This window comes from Lasiodiplodia theobromae (genome assembly GCF_012971845.1).
Source record: "Lasiodiplodia theobromae strain AM2As chromosome Unknown scaffold_20, whole genome shotgun sequence".
Taxonomy (NCBI): Eukaryota; Fungi; Ascomycota; class Dothideomycetes; order Botryosphaeriales; family Botryosphaeriaceae; genus Lasiodiplodia; species Lasiodiplodia theobromae.
The window spans coordinates 116,051-132,154 of record NW_023336409.1 but is presented as its reverse complement, the minus strand read 5'-3'; the positions used below and the strand labels follow the sequence as shown (position 1 = coordinate 132,154).

At 52.3% G+C, this 16,104-nt stretch overlaps 8 protein-coding genes across 8 annotated transcripts; 5 read left to right on the top strand and 3 right to left on the bottom strand.

Annotated features, from left to right (window-relative positions):
• Positions 1-37: 37 nt before the first annotated feature.
• Positions 38-404, top strand: LTHEOB_6816 (Potassium/sodium hyperpolarizationactivated cyclic nucleotidegated channel; the record flags this gene model as incomplete). The annotated part of the gene is made up of 2 exons (XM_035516113.1): positions 38-79; positions 186-404. 2 exons carry the CDS (start codon positions 38-40, stop codon positions 402-404), a joined length of 261 nt encoding a protein of 86 aa, XP_035371783.1.
• A 15-nt stretch (positions 405-419) lies between these two features.
• On the bottom strand, positions 420-845 carry LTHEOB_6815 (uncharacterized protein; the record flags this gene model as incomplete). The annotated part of the gene is made up of 1 exon (XM_035516112.1): positions 420-845. The coding sequence occupies one exon, from the start codon at positions 843-845 to the stop codon at positions 420-422; it is 426 nt and encodes a 141-aa protein (XP_035371782.1).
• A 612-nt stretch (positions 846-1,457) lies between these two features.
• LTHEOB_6814 (uncharacterized protein) lies at positions 1,458-2,396 on the bottom strand (the record flags this gene model as incomplete). Its single annotated transcript, XM_035516111.1, has 2 exons — positions 1,458-2,277; positions 2,392-2,396. The coding sequence occupies 2 exons, from the start codon at positions 2,394-2,396 to the stop codon at positions 1,458-1,460; spliced, it is 825 nt and encodes a 274-aa protein (XP_035371781.1).
• Positions 2,397-2,724: 328 nt separating this feature from the next.
• LTHEOB_6813 (Mucin-1) lies at positions 2,725-4,547 on the top strand (the record flags this gene model as incomplete). The annotated part of the gene is made up of 5 exons (XM_035516110.1): positions 2,725-2,730; positions 3,024-3,215; positions 3,291-3,415; positions 3,509-3,860; positions 4,296-4,547. The coding sequence occupies 5 exons, from the start codon at positions 2,725-2,727 to the stop codon at positions 4,545-4,547; spliced, it is 927 nt and encodes a 308-aa protein (XP_035371780.1).
• Positions 4,548-4,755: 208 nt separating this feature from the next.
• On the top strand, positions 4,756-5,772 carry LTHEOB_6812 (uncharacterized protein; the record flags this gene model as incomplete). The annotated part of the gene is made up of 1 exon (XM_035516109.1): positions 4,756-5,772. One exon carries the CDS (start codon positions 4,756-4,758, stop codon positions 5,770-5,772), a length of 1,017 nt encoding a protein of 338 aa, XP_035371779.1.
• An 854-nt stretch (positions 5,773-6,626) lies between these two features.
• On the top strand, positions 6,627-9,111 carry LTHEOB_6811 (Alkaline phosphatase; the record flags this gene model as incomplete). The annotated part of the gene is made up of 7 exons (XM_035516108.1): positions 6,627-6,720; positions 6,770-6,791; positions 6,839-7,056; positions 7,112-7,335; positions 7,388-8,086; positions 8,333-8,411; positions 8,462-9,111. 7 exons carry the CDS (start codon positions 6,627-6,629, stop codon positions 9,109-9,111), a joined length of 1,986 nt encoding a protein of 661 aa, XP_035371778.1.
• Positions 9,112-9,938: 827 nt separating this feature from the next.
• Positions 9,939-10,892, bottom strand: LTHEOB_6810 (uncharacterized protein; the record flags this gene model as incomplete). Its single annotated transcript, XM_035516107.1, has 2 exons — positions 9,939-10,388; positions 10,533-10,892. The coding sequence occupies 2 exons, from the start codon at positions 10,890-10,892 to the stop codon at positions 9,939-9,941; spliced, it is 810 nt and encodes a 269-aa protein (XP_035371777.1).
• Positions 10,893-11,718: 826 nt separating this feature from the next.
• Positions 11,719-15,332, top strand: LTHEOB_6809 (Ubiquitin hydrolase; the record flags this gene model as incomplete). The annotated part of the gene is made up of 6 exons (XM_035516105.1): positions 11,719-12,159; positions 12,213-12,753; positions 12,807-12,983; positions 13,044-13,070; positions 13,122-13,279; positions 13,458-15,332. 6 exons carry the CDS (start codon positions 11,719-11,721, stop codon positions 15,330-15,332), a joined length of 3,219 nt encoding a protein of 1,072 aa, XP_035371776.1.
• Positions 15,333-16,104: the final 772 nt, after the last annotated feature.

Here is a 16,104-nt window from a genome sequence, read left to right as displayed (position 1 = left end):
AGCTTCCCGGGAAGTTATGACAACGCGGCAGCTTCAAATGCTCAAGCTTGTGCTGACCTATGCGCACAACAACCTCGCTGTATAGCTGCAACTTATACGACCCAGTGCTGGTTCAAGGACAGCATTGCCAGTGTGTATAGTAGCGGCCTTGGTACCATACTAATTCAAATGGACACCACGATTAGCTCAAGTTCATCAAGTTCATCAAGTTCATCAAGCTCATCAAGCTCATCAAGCTCATCAAGCTCATCAAGCTCATCAAGCTCATCAAGCAGCAGCTTTTCGTCGTCGAGTACGTCGTCGAACCCGTCTTCGAGCCCGTCTTCGAGCCCGTCTTCGAGCACCAGTTCCTCCTCTATAAGCTCTACTTCAGCGTCAACTTCTCTATCTGGAAGCTCCTCTAGCCCGACTACAACATCTCAAACCACAGCAACGACTCCTTCAGGGACTTTAAGCACTGCCTCATCTAGCAGCTCCTCCTTGACGAGCCTCAGTTTAAGCGCTTCAAGCTCAAGTAGCAGCATATCCTCGACATCCAGCAGTAGTAGCTCTTCGTCTTCGTCGAGCAGCAGCGCTTCAGCATCCCCATCCCCATCCTCATCCTCATCCCCATCCTCATCCCTATCTTTCAGCACCAGCACTTTAACGTCCTTATCTTCTACCTCGACTGGGTCTTCCTCGACTGGGCCATCTTCGACCGGGTCTTCTTCGACTGGGTCTTCTTCTGGGTCATCAATAACTCCCTCAACCACTTCCTCGATATCCACCAGCTCAAGTGCATCTTTGAGCAGCTCCACGCCAACTTCTAGTCCATCCTGTCTTCCTGCACCTGGTATCTTGTACATGAGTACCAGTGGGAAATCTTACCGGATCATCTGCGATACAGACAACGACGTAAACAGCTACACCGACGTTCCAGCTGCAACAAATCCTACTATGTGTGCTGAGGCATGCGCTATGGATACCATGTGCCGTGCTGCCAGCTACACTTCTAATTGCTACTTGAAAAATTCTGTCGGTAATCTCCTTCCAAGCAACGTTGGAACCATCTTCATCCAGCTCGTTGGCTCTTCAACATCCAGTTCATCAAGCTCCTCCCAGTCTTCCACTGTATCAACAGCTACATCATCCACATTGACAACTACGTCATCATCAACTCCAAGCCCGCCTGCATGTCCGGATGCGAACAATAAAGTCTACACGATGAATGGCGCACAGTACCGGGTCTTGTGCTACACGGACAATGACCAAAATTCCTATGCAGATATCAGCGCCAACAGCATAGCTGAATGTGCTCAAATATGCATACTAAACCCACCGTGCCGCGCAGCTACCTACACGAATCGTTGCTATCTCAAGGCCAATGTCGGAACCACCTCACCAGGGGGAACTAACGTGTTCCTTGTGCTACTGGCGGGCAGCTCTACAACCACAACTACTACGTCGTCAATAACCTCTCAATCATCGAGCTCTTCTATTTCCATTACGAGTTCGTCCAGCTGGAGTAGCTTAAGCAGCGTAACATCTGGAAGTGCAACATCATCAAGCTGGAGTAGCTCAAGCAGCCTCACCGTTTCCAGTACCTCAATCAGCCCCACGGCGTCTATCAGCTCAAGCAGCGTCACGGCGTCTGTCAGTTCAAGCAGCCTTACGGTTTCTGGTAGCTCAAGCAGCACAAACAGTCCTTCAGTGTCTACTAGTACAAGTACTTCCAGCTCTGCTAGCTTAAGCTCATCTGTGTCGGATAGCTCAACAGTTTCCTCAACAGCTAGTGCCACACCATCTTCTTCAGGTTCAAGTTTCTCAAGCACTGTTTCATTCAGCTTAACTTCGCCATCATCATTGTCTTCACCCACCATATCTTTCTCTGGCTCCTCCTCGTCCTCTGTTACGAGCAGAGGATCATCTTCGAGCATCTCCTCCACAGATTCTATCTCATCCTCCGGTGCGACTACCTCCACTGAATCATCCGGTTCGTCGGGCAGCTCCACTGGCTCCTCTTGGAGTAGTTCGACATCCCTAATGGGACCACCGTTGACCTCCTCGACCTCCTCTACCGAGCTGTCGCCAAGTATCTCGACCGTATCGCCTTCTATCTCAGCAACCTCTACGTTCTCTTTATCTGGAACTGAAACTTCGTCGCCTTCCTCAGCAAGTTCCACGGGATCGTTTTCAAGTACCTCTACTGGATCGTTTTCAATCTCAGTAGTAATCGCTTCTTCGTCCTCAAGCAGGACGTCGACAGCGTCTTCTTCAACGGCATCCCCATCATCATGCCTGAATGGCCAGACATTTTTATCGGGCGGAATTACATTCAAGGTCTACTGCAACAGCGACACTCCAAGCGGTAAGTAAATTTTCCGTACATGGGCAGTGTATACGAAGTCTCACATCATACAGTACCAACACTATACGATCGCGCTGCCAATAGCTTTTCTGAATGTGCAGCTATTTGTGCCCAGGATCCAATGTGCGGGGCTGCCACTTACACTAACCGCTGCTACATCAAGAACAGGCTGGGTAATGTTGAAATTAGCACAGTCGGCACGATTGTTCTTGAAGTGATCCACGACTCGCCAAGTTCCTCGACCTCTTTGTCCGGAAGTAGTACGTCCATGACAACTTCGTCTTCGACGTCTACGGCTCGGCCTGCGTGCCCTGAGTGGAATAACCAAGAGTACACCACCAACGGAGTAACCTTCCTAATCCTATGCAACACAGACAATGATGGTATGTTTAATCCCCTTAAATGTATCAGTATATGTGCTTACGAAATAACCAGTGAACTCTTACATTGATGCCCCTGCCAGTAATATCGCCGATTGCGCAAATGCGTGCTCTGGCGACTTCAGATGCCTTGCAGCAAGCTATACAACTCGATGCTATCTGAAGTCGAGTGTAGGAACCCTTATTGATGCGACTAGTGTTGGCACAATATTCCTTCGGCGTGTGTCATCAGGAAGCTCTTCCAGCACCACAAGCCTCAGAAGTAGCACCTCATATTCACTATCGGATTCTTCCAGTCTGAGTCCTGGCCCAACCACAACATCGTCCACAGTTTCCAACTCATTTACAACGTCCGTCTCGTCCTCGATAACCTCGGGCCTCACCACCACAATCTCAACTTCGGGAAGTACGACGGCGTCCGGCTCCTCCACGGGGCCATCAACTTCGCTTTCGACTGGGACAACTTCTGTGACCATGGGATCGACGGCGTCTGAAACTTCCACCACTACATTCGGCCCGCCAACTGGGTCAACTTCTACAGCGTCCAGTGCGACTTCAGATAGTACACGGACAAGCACAATATTAACTTCAACACCGACAAGTACGTTGTCTGGCTCAACATCTACAAGTACATGGTCCTCAAGAACTACTATAACCGAAACGGATTCTGTGTCGACCCCAACTGGAGGTACCAGTACATGGAGTGTTTCGACTTCCATTAGTACAGCATCTACGACCTCGACTGTTACGATAAGTACGGGAATCACTAGTACAGGAACAGAATCTATCTCCACGTGGTCAACAGGGACAAGCACACCATCCATTTCAATAAGTACGTTGTCTGGTTCAACAGCTACAAGCACATGGTCCTCAAGAACGACTGTAACCGAAACGGATTCTCTGTCGACCCCGACCACGTGGAGCACTTCGACTTCTGCCACTACTGGGGGCATCACCACCTCGACTGCCACTACATCCACATCCAATACCATATCGATCAGCAGTGTTACCTCAACCGGTACTGTAACCACCGGCACGTCCACGTCAACAGGCACCTCTACGTCCACCGATATTTCGACATCCACCGGAACCTCCACGTCCACCGGAACCTCAAGCACTGCGAGCGGTACAACGTACACATTAACTACGGCAAGCACGTCAAGTTCCAGTTATACCACAAGCCAAAGTTCCAGCGGATCCATGAGCATTGAAAGTACAATCTCCTCATCTGGAACAACGACCCTTAGTAGCTCGCCGATTTCAAGCGGCACCTCGACGTCAGGAACCTCCTCAATTACTTCCACAGGTACCAGTACCACATCGACCTTGAGCACGGGAACGCAAAGTACACAGACCGGTTCGACACTGAGTGAGCCGATGACCATGAGCAGTGCAACCTCGACGTCAGGAACCTCCTCCATTACTTCCACAATGTCGACCTTGAGCACCGAAACGCAAAGTACACGGACCGATTCAACACTGAGTGAGCCAATGACCACGAGCACCTTGAGCGGGTCAACTTCCACATCAACGGTATCTGTGAGCCTTTCCACTAGCACATCCACCAGCTTAAGTACCGGAACACGGATCACGTCGACCGAATCAACACTGAGTGGACCAAGTTCTACGATCAGTACAATCAGTGTTACTTCAACTACCTCAACATCTTTGACCATGAGCACCTTGAGCGGATCAACTTTCACTTCAACAACATCTGTGAGATTTTCAACCGGCACATCCACCAGCTTGAGTACCGGAACACGGATTACATCGACCGAATCAACACTAAGTGGACCGATTTCTACGAGCAGTACAATTAGTGTTCCCTCAACATCTTTGACCATGAGCACCTTGAGCGGATCGACTTTCACTTCTGTGAGCCTTTCCACCGGTATATCCAGTTCTGGCACATCTATTTTTACCACATCCACGGGTTCTGTCACATCTACTGGCTCTGTCACATCTACTGGCTCTGCCACATCGACCGGCTTATCTACGACCGGGACAAGTTCAAGAACAACAACCACCATGCCCACGATCTCGCCAACGACTGTCAGCTGCCCGGCGTCCAACGGTACAACATACAGTGCCCAGACAGTGCAGAACGCAGAATTCTTCCTTGAGTGTGGTGTGGACTACAGCGGGTACAATATCGATTTCCCGCAAGGGTTCCAGATTTCAAAACGCGCGCCCATCCACGGAGTGAGCTTCTTCGATTGCGTCGAGTTCTGCGCGCGTCTCTGCGACTGTGTCGACATCAGCTACTCGCTCTCGACCAACACCTGCCAGCCGAAGAGTGGACTAGGAGATAGAGTTCAGAGTTCCAACGACATCATCAACGCTCGCCGGACCCTACCCGGTTGCGTTCCGAACAGCTCTTCCGGCAGCAGCTCTACCAGCGCCGGCCCAGCCACGGTCTCCCCATCATCTAGCGGAACCGTCAGTAGCTCTACAAACACCGGCTCGACCTTATCATCCAGCGGAACTGGCAGTAGCTCTGGAATTCCGGTTACCTCTTCATCATCATTTAGCGGAAGCTCTACGAATAGCGGCTCAAGCACCGTCTCAATCCAGTCATCCAGCGGAACCGGTAGCAGCTCTGGTAGCCCCAGTCCGACTAGCTCTTCTCCATCTTCTAGCGGAACTGGCAGCAGTTCAACGAATAGTGGCTCGACCGTCTCCTCATCGTCCAGCGTACAAAGCACGCCGTCTGTAACGACCAGCGGTTCGAGCACGATGGTCACTGTAACGACGACGCAGGTGCAGACAAATACGCTGACGCTGTCGAACGGCGGTACCACAATCATCACGACACAAGTCGTGACCGTGTGCTTCACGGGCTCGGTAGTCAGCTCGTCGACGTATTGGACCACCAGCACGCCGTCGCCGCTGCCCACGTTGCCGACCACGTCGTCTCAGTCGGTTTGCAACACGAACCCGATCACCAAGATTATCCCCGTCTGGCCCAGTCAGACGCTGTCGACTTCGGGCACTGCGCCTTCGGTGGTGAGGCGATTTATAACGTTAGTGGCGGAGGGGTTGTAGGGATGGGATCAGGCTTTGCGCGCACTTCATGAGCGTATTTTTTTTTGTTTGTTTGGCTTTTTACCTTCTTTGACACGGCCTCTTTGTGCTACTTGGTGGAAGATTGGGTTCTCTCGGAGAAGTCTCTTTGGTTTCATTACGTTTTCCTTTTCAAAGTAGCTCGGAATATTAGCAGGGATAATACTTTTTACGTACCCCAGGCGCGATATGGAGAAGTGAAAGCGAGAGCGGAGTTCGCCGGGTCGGCAACTAGCTGGAGGAAAGAAGACGGGATCGGGGACGAGATAAGCAGGAATAATGTTGATAGCGCGAGTCATCTCACGAGTTGAAGGTAGCTCCCGCCAAGGACCGCCAAGAGAGGAGTATTGGCGGGGGCCAACCCCGCCATGAGGGGAACAAATCAGAAGGCTCGGATGAGCCACGGTGCCGTCTTTGCCAACGTCCGCGGCCGGCCAAGAGAATGGTTAATTACGGCGGAAGGTGTTCGCCTGAAGGGTCCATTTCTTGCTAGTTTCTGCTGCTTGGCCCGCCGCATGAAAGCGCGGCATTCCAGCACGGAGGCTGATAACGCCGTCCGAGGGGCTTTCGGGTTCGTGGTTTGCGGGCCATTGTCTCCACTTGGGAACGATTGCAACGGAAAGCTTATGCCGGGGTGGCACAGCATTTGTGCAAATTGGACCTCGCGCAGGACACGGCCTGCAAACGAGGTCCAGAGAGGGAAAGACAGCCTTTATAAGCAGCTTGTTTCTTGACCTGGGGAGCGTTTGGTCCCGCACCTCTCAAGAATCGCTCTCCGCCGGTCTCTCTCCCCTCGCAGCAGGCCAATCAAGAAGCTTGGTTTCTGATTGCCCGCCATGATCCTCGTCGTTGCTGCACTTGTCGCTGGTCTGTTCGGGGCGAGCTGCGAAGCTCAAACCTTCCAGCGCCTGGGCGCGTGTCCAAGCCTTGGTATGTTTTGCATGCTCCCCTTGTTGAGCCCTCGCTGATCGTTGTACAGGCTGCATCTTCCCACCCGACCAGTAGGCTTTCCGCTGCGCTTCCGTATACATGGAACTAACTGCTGCAGAGCCGACTTCCTTGCTGGACAGTACTTCGACATCCGTCTCGAGGTGCATGCTCCACTCAATGGATCCCAGGCCATTGGAAGGCCGGCAGATGAGAATTTCAAATTCACCATCGCCAAAGTCGACGAGAATGGTGCCAAGTCCGAGGCCGTGGACGCCGCCGAGTACTTTGGTAGCGAGGAACCGGAGCTTGAGAAGTGGGACTTCTCCTGGTACGAGGGTAGGCCATCTGCGGCGATCCGAGGAACGAGAGATTCGCATACTGAATTGAGCAGACCTCTTCGCCAGGGATGCCGAAAGGCCCAGTATCGTCAATGTTACTGCGAAAGCTTACCGCAAGGTGGCGCTGTACGAGCCCGGGGAGTACATTGCTACTCTGACGTACAACAACGGCACCCAGACCAAGGCCACTTGGCTCGTCCGCGAAATGGCCGAGGTGCGCCGCACGAAGAACGTCATCCTGTTTATCGGCGACGGAATGACTACGAACATGATTACTGTGGGTCCAATATAGCTGTTTTGAGGGACGATCGAATTAATGATTGCTCCAGGCTGCCCGCTTGATTGCCCACAAGCAGGTCAACGGCAAGTACCAGACGAAGATGCAGCTGGACCAGTTTCCCGTCTTGGGCCATCAGATGACGCATTCTATCGATACATACATAACGGATTCTGCCAACTCAGCCAGCGCTCTCAATACCGGCCACAAGAGCTCTTCGGGCGCTTTAGGAGTATACGCAGACTCCAGCCCGGATACCTTCGATGACCCCAAAGTAGAGACTATTTCTGAGCTCTTCCAAAGAATCTGGGGAGGTCACATCGGAATCGTCACTACTGCGACTGTGGCTGATGCTACACCTGCTGCCATTAATGCGCATACACGCGAGCGTGGGACGTACGCGCAAATTGTAGACATGATGCTCAACGGCAACACCAACTACACTTGGCCCAAGTGGAACAGTCCCGATGTCGTCTTTGGCGGCGGAGCAGAGCAATTTTACAACTCCACGCGCGGCGGTAAGACGTACCTCGACAAAGATTACTATCGGGAGTTCTCCAATGCCGGCTACAACATTGTGCTGGACCGGGATGATCTCGAGGAGACTGACAACACTACCAAAACCCTTGGAATCTTCACGACCTCCAATATGGCCAAGTGGCTTGATAGGAACGTTTACACTAAGAACTTGAACAAGTCGCTCAGCCCGACTGGCGATAAGACGGCTGCTCTCAACCAGCCCGGTCTCAAGGTAAGTGTCAATCAAACACAATAGCTCTGCACCTTCAAGAGGATAGAGAAACGAATCTGTCAACAATCCCTCGGGGCATGCTTTGCCTGGTTTACTTCCTTTGTTGTCGCCAGTTCGTTGTTCTTTCCCGATTAGGATTAGCGTATCCCGCCGTACATCACCACCACCACCACCACCACCACTCTTCGCATTCACCAACCTACATCCCTACGTGCTTGCTAAGATTGCTAATAACGTTCCAAACAGGAGATGACGCTGAAAGCAATTGACATCCTCGCTGCTCGCTCGAGCGAGGACGAATCCGGATTTTTCCTCATGTCTGAAGGTAACCATTCTTGCACCACCTGAATAGACACCATTCTGACCTTTAAAAAGCGGCTAGCATAGATAAAATGATGCATGCTTTGGACTATCCTAGGGCGCTGGGCGAGTTGTTGGAGTTGGATGATACCGTCAAAGCAACCATTCAAAAGCTCTCGGCCATTGACCAACTTAAGGAGACACTAATCCTGGTAACGGCCGACCACGGCCACGGCTTCGACGTCATGGGCAGCGTGGACACCAAGTACCTGAGTGTTCAGACGGATGACCGCAAGAAGCGCGACGCCATCGGTGTATATGAGCAGTCAGGCCTTTCCGAATACGTTCTGAGTGGAAATCTCAGTCACGGGGATGGGGCTTTTCCAAAAAATTGGACGCCCAGGTATACGCTCTTCTCTGGCGTCAGCGCCAACCCAGACCGCCGTGAGAACTACCAGGTCGACGAGGACGGCCCGCGAATCGCCGCTATCGAGCTGGAAGAGGACTCGGGCGACTACTACGCCAACCCGGAGGATGGGCCGGGGGGCATCGAGTTGGACGGAAACTTGCCGGTGGAGAATGACCAGGGTGTGCACAGCCTGACGGACGTACCGGTCTTCGCTCAGGGACCCTGCCAAGAACTCTTTGGAGGTGTCTACAACAACATAGACATTTTCTACAAGATTTCGGAATGTCTTGGGTTGAGTAGGACTAGCCCTGAGTAGTTAGGTGGTGGTTGCGGGCGGTTCGTGTACTACCTACATATATATTAAGCTATTTCCTCACCGCACCGATCAGAGACGGAACACTGCGAACAGACAATGTTTTATACGTTCATCACCATTCGCTTTATTTCTTTGATTCCTACAAACTCTGCCATCTTCGCATAGTCCTGTCGCCCCCTCACCAGGTTTTGGCTCCCCCCCCCATGAGCCATCACAATCGGGTCTCGAAGAATGCGCAGAATGGGTGGCTAACTGCCAGCAAACATCAAGTGAAAGAGAGGTGAATAGCATGGAATCTACTCCATATTCTAGGTTTGATTTGACTACGCTCATTAAAGAAAATGGAGAAGAAAAGAGTAGCAAATTAGCATACCGATGGACTTTCTAAATACACAAACCCTCTTTTTTTTTTTAATTGAAAACAACAATATGTGTGGGCAGCTGAAGCCATCGTCTGGATGTAAATGGATAATTGTCGATTCGACATTTACGTCCGCACGAAAGCCTCAACTACCCACGACATGAAGAAAAAAAAAATTCACGCTAGCCTTCGGCTGCAATACCCCTTGTACGCCCATGCCCTACTCAACTAGAGCTTTGCCATGCCAGGCTTGCTTACTGCGTATCTGCCTGTCCATGATCTGCCTCATTTTCCACCTCTCACATGCCGACTTCCGAAGTAAGGAGGCCCAACCGCCCAGTGACTGATGTACCGTCAGCGGGCCGGCACGTCCTCTAGTAGACTTGGCAGAAAATTTTCCGGAGCATCGTCCAGACTGGGTTGGCCAATGTTGCTGATGTCCCACAATCCCCCTTCCATCTTATGGTCAGACTTGCTGCACGCTTTGACTCTCCTCCGGCTCTTCCTTAGCCTGGATGTCATTGTCCTCGTCCATGATCATCTCTAGGAATCTATCGATGGCGTTGTCATCCTCCATGGCCGTCTCTTCTTCTTCCTCACTGGAGCTGTCATCATCCTCTGCCATCTCTTCGTCTTCTCCAATGGCCTTGTGTCGCTCCTCCAATAGTCCACGAAACAGCGAGGTTCTGTTTTCCATTTTGTCAATCTGTTCACTGTCAGGAACGATCCTTCGCATCTGACGACATAGCTCGTCCGCCTCCTCCAGGCATTCCATCCCGTGGTCGTAAGGCTCGATGACGGCCAGCTGTTGTAGTAACTGACACCGGCACGCGAGAGGGACATGTGCTTTCTCCAGATTGCTTAGAATCAGATCGCGACATTCATCGAGACGCCTCTCGCGAAACAAGCTATAAGCCTAAAACCATGAATTAGTACGACTTTCACAGACGGTGGATCATGTAACCACGTCAGAATGAGCCGCAATCATCCCAGTGCTCTACGTCAACGGGTAGACCTCTTACAACGACGTCTTAAGCTGACTTTAAATGGAGATACTTACGAGTTCTAGCCTTGACCAGAAGAAAGCGGCGAGGTTGCTGCGCGGTGCTGCTCCTGGCGGTCTTCCCATATGAAGGGTCTTGTCCTCTTCATCTTCCACGGGTCCTTTCATGTCCGAAGGGTCGATCCAAGGAGTTCGTGGCTGAGGCTCGGACGGTTTTTCTTCTGGCTTGTCCGACGATGATTCCTCAACGGGCGGTGGCGATGTCGCAATAGTCGCAGTTGACTTGGGCCGGCGCATACGCTTCAAAGTCCCTTTGGTGTCCTTGACTACTTGTGTAGCGAAATCCGCGACGCTTCTCCGCTTCTTAGGAGCTTCGGCCTTTTCTTCCACGACCATTTGCTCCGCGGGAAGCTCCATAGCTGGCCGTGAGGCTGGCCTCCGTGGAAGACTAGTGTCCCAGGCTAGCGAAGGTGGATCGGGCGCGGGTGAAGCAATTTCACGACGATGCTTAGTCTGAAGTGAGGTGACGGAAGTGCTTGGCGGAGAATCCGTTCTGGGAGCGGTAGAGCCTAGCGGAACATCAATAGCTTGAGCCCCTGTTGGCTCATTCTCAGAAGTGTCCTCATCCATGGCAGAGGCTGTTGTGCTGGCGGTGTCTGGTGTGCAGCGTGCTTTGGAGTCGGAACGCAATTGGCACAGAACGGACAGTTCGGCCGCCTTCCGATATTCCAAGCTTGCGCACCGTGCACGTGATATTCATGCGGCAGCCAATCAAAGCGCAATCGCACCCTCAAGGCCGCCTTTGCTTTCTTCTCCGGGCTTTTCCATACCATTCCACCGCGTTGCAGCGCCCAGAATCTTCCGACTGGTTTTGGACACCTCTCGCACGCACGAAAACGCGCACCGACAACCGGGCAGCAACTTTCGCAGCTACATCAAATCATACCCTCTGTCGAAAGTTGCAATACCCACAAGCCCCCAGTTCTTCCACAGCGCCACACTGCGCGACCGAAGATCGCACGCTCCTCCCCCGCGACGCCTCACTCGGAGACAAAAGAATCGCGCCCTCTTCTTCCGCGACGCCTCACTTGGACACAGGATAGTCACGCCCTCTCCATTAGCGGGGACTCGAAGCAAACATCCGGACGCAGATGTAAGTCCTCGAACTGTAGAAATATATCTAGACAAGGGATCCAGCTAACAATGTAAGCGAATGCTACATTTCCAGTGAAGCTGTACAATCATGCCACCGAAGAAGCGGGCGAGAAAAGCCCCGGCTCCGACTAGACCGTCAGAGCCGGACGACCTCAGCGTGTTTGACCTAGACAGCTCATCCATCCTTGACCCTCATCCTGGTGGTGGAAGAGCTGCCATCAATGACACTCCCGTGCCGCAGTTAAGCGAAAATGGCTGCAATAGCATGCGCATGGAGCAGGTACTCCAGGAGATTCAAGTCACCCAGCGCGTTGGGCCCACGACACTGGATGAACCCAGCCTGGGCGAGCTCCTTTCTCCGAAGCCCCTACGCGAAATCCATTCCGCAGCCGTCCATGAACCGGGAAAATGGACTTTCCTCTTCGCACCTGCGCCATTCACCACTGAGGGGAGGAGTATCAAAGAAAACACCTCACTTGTGAGCAGCATTGGTGGTATCAACTTCATACCTTTGGGAAATCCAAACCAAGTAAGTACATATTGATGGCAGATTTGGAAAGACACGAACTCACTCTTTGATAGCGCACGATCCCGCAGCCAGAGTGGCTTTCCGACTCCAATGCCAGGCAGATGGTCCTCGAAGCTATAAGTCGATATCTCTCGCGCGTCTACACGAAGCTGAACCGCCTGTCTCAGCCATCTTTGCGGGCAATTTTCCTCATGTGTGTAGTGAAGGTGGTTCCAGATCAATACCGCATCGGTGCCATCGGCCTTGGGTTGCATCATGTTGTCTGTCAGCGTGTAAAAACGACTACTCCACTCTATCTCAAAGCCACGCTCCCCTTTAGCGCCAACTCAGACGGACCGTTTGTAGGCCAACCCCTCACCCTTCCCGCAGGTGTACCCGATATCTGCGCCGACCTTTACGTCAACGACGTCTTCAGCTTTGTCTTTTCGGGAGACATGTTAAAAGAGACAACTGCCGCACATAGGCAACTGCTCAAGTACATCGTATCACAATGTACAATGTACACATATGGGACCATTGCTACCCAGGATGAGCTTTTCATGCTGGCAAAAGATCTCAAAAACCAATATTCAAGTGACTTGAGACGTTGGGCAGGTAAGAAAGATATGTTTTCCTCCTTCTAGAAAAGAAAGGCTAAACAATTATAGCTCATGGCGCCTATTCATGGTCCAACATTGTCGCAACTGGCGACGGACTCGTGCAGCGCAAACGTGGCGCGGCGGCCGGGGACTTCTATCCGACAGACCTCGTAGAAGAAATCACGAAGAACTTGCCGACGATTCATTTTCCGTCTTTGCGGAAAACCGAGGAGCATCAGCAAACGCGTCGCCAAGCTGTACATTTCCGGATATCTGAAGCAGCTCACATACGTTTTGTCCAGACAGGTAGTCTTGAAGAGGCCTGGAACGCAGGTAAAGAGCTATGCAAACAATAATACAGAATGTGAACTAACGAGGACTTAGCTTGTGAGATGGCCGATGCAATCAGGAAGTTCGGCGGCGAAGTCCTTTACCCTTTCTGCGGCGAGTCTGAGGAGAACCGACAGCGAACTCTACATTGCTGCCGTAACTGCTGGTCTGTGTGGCCATGTAGTCAGCTCAAGCGCATCAACAAGAAGTTAGTATGTCCTCTTTGTCAAGATGCAGCAAAGACGGGTTCTGCATATGAACGTACCACGCTCGATACACCTGAAGAAGGACCAGAAACAGGACTCCCAGTAAGTAAATCAAACAAGCTCAAGTTGATTCGATACCAGCTTACCCTTGTAATTTTACATGTAACTGACAGGAATATCGCAGAAGATGGCGGCTAAAGCGGTTTCGGCTCAGACGACCGCTTCTCAGAGGACCGCTGCTCAGACTACCACAGGACAAAGAGCTACGACGCCTGGACTCCGCCGGAATCTCACGAATCTGAAGGGAACGTGCTATGTGTCCACTGTCGCGCAAGTCCTTCACGGAATTCCCCACGTTCGGACCTTTGTCAAGTCTCCCATCAACTTCAGATTCGTTCAGAAGGAAGACTCACGTGGCCTGGTGGAAGCCCTGAGGGACATCTTCCAAAAACTGGATGAAAGAGGAAGAAAGCTACCTCCTGCTGTGACAGAGAATCTCCTGGGAAAGATTTCTTCCCTTGGCAATGACTACGGCACGGAGGCTCATGACGCCAAGGAGCTGTTTGAACAATTACTTGACACGTTGGTGGGCACATCGTCGGTAACTTCTGCGGGTGGAGAATCAGCACGGCCGCTGGAGCAACTGGCCGCCGAGCTGGAATGTACCCAGCGTCCGCTGAAAGATGATGCCAAACGGAGTTGGAGTGGCTTTACGCACAATGGCCGCGAGACTCTTTTAGCAGAGACGCTGTATCACCAGATTGTTCGGGAACGTGTCTGCATGTCTTGTGGCTTCATCGACCGCCTCTTTCAGCAGCTAGCAACGGTGACTATCGAGTCGCCAGATGGGATTTTGTCTCCGGCAGGGAAGCGCTATGATTTGAAAGAGCTGTTCCGCGACTACGTCTTGGATACGGCGGCGGAGGAAGTCACCGATCGGGTGTCACGTTGTCCTGTGACGACATGTAAAAGCGCGATGGGCCCCCAGACGCGACGCATCGTGAAAACCCCCCAGGTCCTGAGTTTCACCTTTCGGAGAGTTCTTCAGGATTTCAGTGGCCAGGAGCAGAAGTGGCTCAACCACGTCGAGGTACCAGAGCATCTTAATCTTGCGGGGTACGTTGACGACGTTTCTCTGCCATCTGAAAGGAAGCCGTCCGCGCCTGGTAGCACTCCAATGCGCTGGATAACAGACCAGATAACCGATTACACCTTGCAAGCCACAATCCACTACCGACCTACTGGGGCGCACTATGTGGCGTATGTGCGCCATGACGACAAGTGGATTCGGTTCGACGACATCAAGGAGAGCCCCGACGAATGTTCTCCATGGGACGGTATTCGGCAAACGCCCAACGAGACAGTCTACGTGGCTGTGTACCTCAAATCGAAGTCGCCGCCTCCGTTGCAACCACCAGCACAGACGGGAGAGAAGCACCCACGGCCAGGAACATCGGGCTCAACCGCCGCTGAGCGTAACCAGAGGCAAGGGTTTCACCCTACTGAAAGCCCATTGATATCGGGTTCTCGTCCTCGAGCGACAACGCCAGCGGGGGAGCCTCCACAAACGAAGACGGACAATACTCTCCTTAGGAAGATCAGGGCTCAAATCATGCCAGGCGGATTGTTCGAAAAGCCCATCGAGCAGTTGCGAGGCGATGTGGTAGATACCAAGCAGCTGCAAAGCGATGTCGCTGAAATCAAGAAACAGACCAAGCAGCTGGTAGCCGAAATGGCGGAAATGAAGGCGTGCATCATGAAACTGCCCACGGAGCCCATCCAGATGCAAAACGAGAGCAGCCAGTTCGGTCAACTTAAGGAAGCTATTGCAAGAATTGAGAAGCACCTCTTGCAGAGCGCCAATGCTCGCGAGGACGAACGGCGTGCTAGGCAAGAAATAGCCGCCGAAGAGGCTCAGATAGCCGCCGAAGAGGCGCGAGTTGCTGCTGAAGAGGCGCGAGTAGTCGCAGAACAGGCGCGGATTGCTGGTGTTCGGGCAGAGCTTGCGAATAGGCGCAAGCGGCTGCAAAATGCGAAGGCTGTGTTGGGCGACTCTTAGCTGCAGCTACTAGCACTATGACTTTATTACGAGAAAATGGTTTCTGGCGAGTGTATTGTTTCTGAGAATAGACAAAATGGTGTAGTTAAAATAGAAAAATAACATGTGTGGGTAGCTGAAGCTATCGTCCGGGCGTGTATGTAGAGTTTTTAATTCGACACTCTTGTCCGGACGATAGCTCCAACTACCCATAACATGTGCAAAAAACAAAAAAAAAAGCCATCAGCTGTGAGGGGACTGTACATGAACTCGGGCTTTTTGAGAAAGAGCAGAGGCAGAGCTACGCCTGGGGCCTTCTTCATGCTAGCTGTCGGCTGCGGTACCGCTCAATACAAAGAGTAAATGTTGATGAACGCATAAAACATTGTCTGTTCGCAGTGTTTCGTTTCTGATGGGGATTAATGGTTGCCGAAGCGAAGCGCCGTGTTGGCGTTGCTGATCGGCCACGATAAAAATTTTGTACCTAGCGCAAGGAGCACCGTCGGGCCGGAAACAAAGGCTGGGCTCCGGTGAGGACAAAGCGGCCTAATGGTCGTGTCGGGCGGTGAGAGGCCGAGGCAGCGAGAGGGCAGATGCTAGGTTGCCAAGACCGCCCACCACCAACGGCCTGCATTCTTCAGGCACGACACTTTTGTGCGCAAGACATTCACCTCCCCGCCAGAGACGCTCTGCCCCGCCGACCAAGCCACTGCCTCGCGCCGCCGCTCACCCGCGCATACATGGCTGCCCGATAGCCCGCACACCCCGCCGAACTTTTCTAGCCCACCAACAC